General features: G+C 40.8%; 1 protein-coding gene across 1 annotated transcript; it reads left to right on the top strand.

Annotated features, from left to right (window-relative positions):
* The first annotated feature begins 2,660 nt into the window (after positions 1–2,660).
* On the top strand, positions 2,661–5,845 carry LOC143809593 (uncharacterized). Its single transcript, XM_077292638.1, has 2 exons — positions 2,661–3,859; positions 4,235–5,845. Exons 1-2 carry the CDS (start codon positions 2,728–2,730, stop codon positions 4,240–4,242), a joined length of 1,140 nt encoding a protein of 379 aa, XP_077148753.1. The 5' UTR covers positions 2,661–2,727; the 3' UTR covers positions 4,243–5,845.
* The last annotated feature ends 878 nt before the right edge of the window (positions 5,846–6,723 follow it).

Below are 6,723 nucleotides of genomic sequence, written 5' to 3'. Positions count from 1 at the left end.
CCCAGTGATGTTGCCGCGGGTCGTGTACCGGGGGTGCTCTTGCTCTGGTCACGGGAGATGCGCCGCATCCAGTATCATTAGCCAATTTCTTTGCCCACACTTGTGCCCAGTACTAATATGGCGGTCGTGACGCTTGTGCGCATTCTCCGTGTCCTGGGCGGACGGGCTCTGTCACGTGATCCGCTTGTGACGTCGCAGGCGGCGCCCAGCGCCTCTTTGTGACGTTGACGCGGGCCATGTGCCAGGGACGCTAACGCTGCGGTGACGGAGGATGCGCCGCTTACAGTGCCACGATTGGCTTTAACTTTAGTCGGCAACATATAAAAGGCTGACAGCATAGCCACCCCTTATCACTCCCTGAGGAAGCAACGTGCCGCGAAACGCGCGTTGGAGTGCGGGGTCGAGGCACAGACATATCATGAGCACTGGTAAGGATAGCCACTTATATATTGCACCTTTAAAACTTTTTGGGACTTTACAATAAACTAACATTGGACTTCATTTAGTCGCTGCGATTGCTACCAGCAACATGCACAATGCACTTTATTATGTATTTTTTTCTACTTGATGGTGATTCTTTGCAGTGTCTCATATATACCTGTTGAGCAAAATAAGAAAGGACATAACGTTATTATATTTCAGATATATAGGACCAGTGGTCCTTTTACAGAATGAATTTCTATATATGTATTCCTGTGCCTCCTCCGATTGTCTGTGTTTTTGTTTGTTAGTGTCTTTATATTCAATAAAATATTATGGTTTTATCATATCTATACATACTCTTTTGTGTGTCATTATATTCTCAAGTAGTCTGTTTTGGTTAAATGTTATTGTGTCTACTTGAAATAAGAAAAGAGAAAATTTGGGTCGAAACTCTCTCCTTGGTTTTTTTGGTAAAGTGTATTTTGTTTTCCAGGAGTAACCCTTTCTACCATGGATTATAAAAGTCGGGACACTAACTGGCTTTCGCAGATATCTACAATTTTTGGGGACAATCCAGATAAGAATATAGTAGTTAATACTAATACTGATGTTTTAATGGCAGACAGACGACAGCTAAGGGATCTTTTGTTTAAACGCACCAAAACTTGGTGGAACAGTAAAACTCTTGAACAGTATTTGCAACGGAAATTTGTACCAAGAGGTCTGCGTGTGCAGATATTTCCCTCATTTATAATTGATGATGTGGGGATAAAAAATAAATGGGAGGAAGCGTGTAATAACTGTTCCAAAACCTTTTTGGAGTTATTAATTTCCCTTGACCAGAAAAAAATGGAAGTAATAGAAGGACAGATACGGATTATTCAGGAGAGGCTTAAAGAGAAAATGACAACAGTGGAAATGACTGTATTTGAGGAGGAACTGAATAGGGATTATATCAAGTGGGAAGAGGACCTTAAGAAAACCAAAACCCAGAAATTTCAGAGGGATCAAGCCGATTACCAGCAGAATATGGTTTATAGATGGAAAAGGAACGAAAATATCACTCGTACAAATTCCATCGCTTCAGTTTCGAGTAGTTCGTCACATATTTCAATTGAATCGAATGCATCAGCTAACCCACGGCGATATAATACTCGCCAAAGGACAAATGGGCGGAATTACAATAAGTACCAGGAGCCAGTACAAAGTAACAGCCTTAAGGTAATCAACTTATCAGATATTGTTCTGTCACCAGCTCAAATTTCAGTTCTTTCCTTGGGTTTGACTTTCTGCCCCACGTCTAACTTCGATGCCTTTGTAGCAATTAAGGATGTTTTCTTATTTGCACGAAAACTTCTTTTAAAGAAGTTCCATGAAGGTAAAAACTATTCTAATACACTCTTTTCAACAGAGGCAGAAATGGAAGCGCTTCGCGCACTAGAGGAACTACTTCTCGAGCAACAGGAGCAAGTTCCAAGTAAGTTTCCGGATTTCATTAGAAAAAAGTCAACAAATTTTCCACCCATCTCTTTGAATTCATCTGTGGAGATATTTGTTAGGATGGTGTGTAATGAGCTGTATCAACTTAAGATACACCGACCATTTGATAACCTAACAGTAGCACAACGACAAGCATTAAATGAATTAAAGAATATGAAACAGGTCATCTTTAAACCGGCCGATAAAGGCGGTAATGTGGTGGTCTGGCCAGTACAACTTTATGAAAAGGAAGCATTCAAACAACTCAACAATGTTGAGTGTTATCAAAGAGTAGCTTCAGACCCCACAACCGCCTTTCAAAGGCAATTGTTTGGTATCTTGGATAATGCATTAGAGGGAGGCCTTATCACTAAAAGTATTTGGGAAGGTTTACGGATTAATCATCCTGTAATTCCAACAATATACTTCCTACCTAAAGTGCATAAGGATCTGTCCAATCCACCCGGCAGACCTATAGTATCAGGGTGTGGAGGACTGCATGAACCAGTCTGCAAATTCCTGGATTACTATTTGAAGCCCTGTGTAGAGGAGCTACCCTCTTATGTAAAAGACTCTGCAGATGTTCTTCAGAGATTACAAGGGATTACATTGGAACCAGACATGTTTCTTGTTACTGGAGATGTAGAATCTCTGTACACGTGCATTAAACACGAACAAGGAATTTCTGCAGTAAGGTTTTTCTTATCAAATAAAGGCATCGATGGTGATTTACTAGATCTGCTACTGGAATTGTTGGAGTATGCATTGACCCATAACTATTTTACGTTCAAGGACAGATACTATATACAGCAACGAGGTGTGGCTATGGGGGCGGCTTTTGCGCCCCCATATGCCAACCTCTTTATGGGTCAATGGGAACGTGAACATATGTTGCCATATCTGAATGATGTTCAAGGCCCCTCTGTAGTAAGTTGGATGCGCTTCATCGATGACCTGTTGTTTATTTGGCAGGGGGAGAGAAAAGAACTGGACAAATTCCTTGTGCATCTGAATGATAACGATTGGAATGTAAAGATGACCTTCAAGATCACCACTGACAAGATGGATTTCTTGGATCTACAATTAACAGTTGATCAGATGGGGTGCATTCATAGCACAATTTTCCGGAAAGAAACGAGTACTAACTCTGTGTTGCATGCGAAGTCAGCACATCCGGGACATACTATTAGGGCGATTCCAAAGGGCCAGTTTATTCGCGCTAAGAGAATTTGTGATACTGACATAGAATTTGAGGCACAGGCCCGGGATATGACCTGCAGATTTTTAGATCGAGGGTACAAATTTAAAGATATTAATAGAGGTTATCAACAAGCCAGGGAATTGGATCGAAATCAGCTTTTACAAAACAAAGTTATAAAAAAAGAAGACTCTCGGTTGCGAATAATTACGAATTACCATGGGAGATGGAATGATATGAATTATATATTTAACCAATTCTGGCCAATTCTTAAACAGGATCCAAGCCTTGCAAAGTTTGTAGAGGATCGGCCACTGGTTGTGGCAAGGAGAAGCAGAACTATTGGTGAAACTATCACACATAGTCATTATGTAGCACCTAAATCTAGCTTCATCTTCAACTCAAGAGGACCCAAATGGGGATCACGGGCCTGTGGCACATGTAATGCCTGCAAATATATGGTCAGGACAGAAACATTTAGCAACTCTACTAATACACGGGATTTTAAAATTGTTCACCCGATCAATTGTAGAACTATGTCGGTGATATATTATTTGACCTGCCCATGTGGGCTCATTTATGTGGGACTTACGTCAAGACAACTTCGTGTGCGAGTATTGGAACACATAAGAGACATCAGATCCGCCAGGCTCTTGAATTCGGAAAATTCGCAAAAGGAGGACCTTGTTAAACTGAAAACGATACCAGCTCACTATCGAGAATTCCATCCGTCTGGTCCGATTGAGCTCCAAGTAAGAGGTATTGATGTAGTTCATTTGGGTATCCGTGGGGGTAATATCATGAAAAGACTAGCCCAAAAGGAATGTCGCTGGATCACCAATTTGAGAACAGTCAAACCACATGGTCTTAATGACCAGTGGGGCTTCTCCAGTTTTTTGTAATGATTTTTTGTAGTGATTTTTTGCTTTCTTCTTCCTTGAATCCCCGCGCTGTCGTCTGCCTGATTTTAAATTTGTTTTTTAATCAAATGTTTTTAATCATATTTGTCCTGTATGTATATATTTCTTTTATAGGGGGTGGTAACTATCGCCTGATTATGATATGGAATCCGAATTGTTGATATTGTTTATGGCTATGATTATAATTATTTTTGTTTCTTTTCATTATTTTTAGAACTGTGATGGGTCTGTGATATATGAATATGTACCAGGATGGGTTGACAAAGTGAGAGAACAGATGAAGCGTCCCTGGAGGAAATTATGGAGTCCAATATTAATAGTGCACTCTTTGTGCACAGTATTTCACATTAGTGTTATTATTTATTTCACGATTTATCTATTGGTATGCATATTTTTTGGTTTTTAAAAATAAATTCCCAATGGGATGATATTTATATTGTGTAAAAGAATATATATATTTATATACACTTATTAATGTTACATGTTTTGTGTCATATCTTATATTTTGTGTATGTATGAGTAATGTTTACAGTATATATTGAGATTTTCATATGAATATTATAATATAATTCACTTATTCACTTTTATTATTTGATGGCTTTGGTCCTCCCTCTCTTTCTCCTCTTTGTAACGCATGTCATATGTTACAACTGTTCATATACAGTATGTATCATGTGTAAAGTATATATATGATTCATAACTTTCTTGATTTACTCAATTGAATTTGTGTGATACAGATGTGCGTCTCTTGCCTTCGCTGCGTCTGTGCCCCGTTGCGTACGCCCGCGTGGTGCTGCAGAGGATGCTTTTGCGTCTTTCTGGGGCGCCGTTGTGGGGGTTTTTGCTGTGGGTCGTAGCCGTTGCGGTAGTGCTTGGGGCGTTACCTGTTACCACACTTTCTGGTAGTTTATATTATATTATAAATATCTAGAACCTTTGTCGCCCTATAGTTGCCCCAGTCCATCATGGAGTTTTTGGTACTTGTGCGCATCTCCTGTGACCGGGGCAGCGCCCGCGGTTGCATGGCCCGCTTGCGGCATCATGGGCGGCGCTCCGGCGCTTCCCAGTGATGTTGCCGCGGGTCGTGTACCGGGGGTGCTCTTGCTCTGGTCACGGGAGATGCGCCGCATCCAGTATCATTAGCCAATTTCTTTGCCCACACTTGTGCCCAGTACTAATATGGCGGTCGTGACGCTTGTGCGCATTCTCCGTGTCCTGGGCGGACGGGCTCTGTCACGTGATCCGCTTGTGACGTCGCAGGCGGCGCCCAGCGCCTCTTTGTGACGTTGCCGCGGGCCATGTGCCAGGGACGCTAACGCTGCGGTGACGGAGGATGCGCCGCTTACAGTGCCACGATTGGCTTTAACTTTAGTCGGCAACATATAAAAGGCTGACAGCATAGCCACCCCTTATCACTCCCTGAGGAAGCAACGTGCCGCGAAACGCGCGTTGGAGTGCGGGGTCGAGGCACAGACATATCATGAGCACTGGTAAGGATAGCCACTTATATATTGCACCTTTAAAACTTTTTGGGACTTTACAATAAACTAACATTGGACTTCATTTAGTCGCTGCGATTGCTACCAGCAACATGCACAATGCACTTTATTATGTATTTTTTTCTACTTGATGGTGATTCTTTGCAGTGTCTCATATATACCTGTTGAGCAAAATAAGAAAGGACATAACGTTATTATATTTCAGATATATAGGACCAGTGGTCCTTTTACAGAATGAATTTCTATATATGTATTCCTGTGCCTCCTCCGATTGTCTGTGTTTTTGTTTGTTAGTGTCTTTATATTCAATAAAATATTATGGTTTTATCATATCTATACATACTCTTTTGTGTGTCATTATATTCTCAAGTAGTCTGTTTTGGTTAAATGTTATTGTGTCTACTTGAAATAAGAAAAGAGAAAATTTGGGTCGAAACTCTCTCCTTGGTTTTTTTGGTAAAGCATCTTCCAGATGTGCCTTTTCTGGGGTGGCTGGGGGCAGATGTTTGTAGCCGGGGGGGGGGGGGGGGGCAATAACCGTGGACCCTCTCTAGGCTATTAATATCTGCCCTCAGTCACTGGCTTTACCACTCTGGCGGAGAAAATTACACACTACTGACATTGGTAGTGTGGAATATGCAAAAAAAAAAAAAAAAGGGATATGAGATGTTTTACTGTATGTAAACCATGTCTCATATCATGTCGAGTTTGTGAAGGAGAAATGAAAATCTGGCAATTGAATTACCGGCTTTTCACATATCTGACGCTGAATTAAATATAAATACAGTATATATCTCAATGACATTATATATTCTGTATACAGTCATGGCCAAAAGTATTCACACCCCTGCAATTCTGTCAGATAATTCTCAGTTTCTTCCTGAAAATGATTGCAAACACAAATTCTTTGGTATTATTATCTTCATTTAATTTGTCTTAAATGAAAAAAAACACAAAAAGAATTGTTCTAAAGCCAAATTGGATATAATTCCACACCAAACATAAAAAAGGGGGTGGACAAAAGTATTGGCACTGTTCGAAAAATCATGTGATGCTTCTCTAATTTGTGTAATTAACAGCACCTGTAACTTACCTGTGGCACCTAACAGGTGTTGGCAATAACTAAATCACACTTGCAGCCAGTTGACATGGATTAAAGTTGACTCAACCTCTGTCCTGTGTCCTTGTGTGTACCACATTGAGC

The sequence above is a fragment of the Ranitomeya variabilis genome, chromosome 2, assembly GCF_051348905.1.
Source record: "Ranitomeya variabilis isolate aRanVar5 chromosome 2, aRanVar5.hap1, whole genome shotgun sequence".
NCBI classification, from domain to species: Eukaryota; Metazoa; Chordata; class Amphibia; order Anura; family Dendrobatidae; genus Ranitomeya; species Ranitomeya variabilis.
Note: the sequence above shows the minus strand (reverse complement) of the source record. Positions and strands in the feature narration are given on the sequence as shown.

What these genes read in the sequence shown, in the direction of transcription:
- LOC143809593 (XM_077292638.1), top strand. Translation starts at nt 2,728, where the DNA reads ATGGGGGCGGCTTTTGCGCCCCCATATGCCAACCTCTTTATGGGTCAA.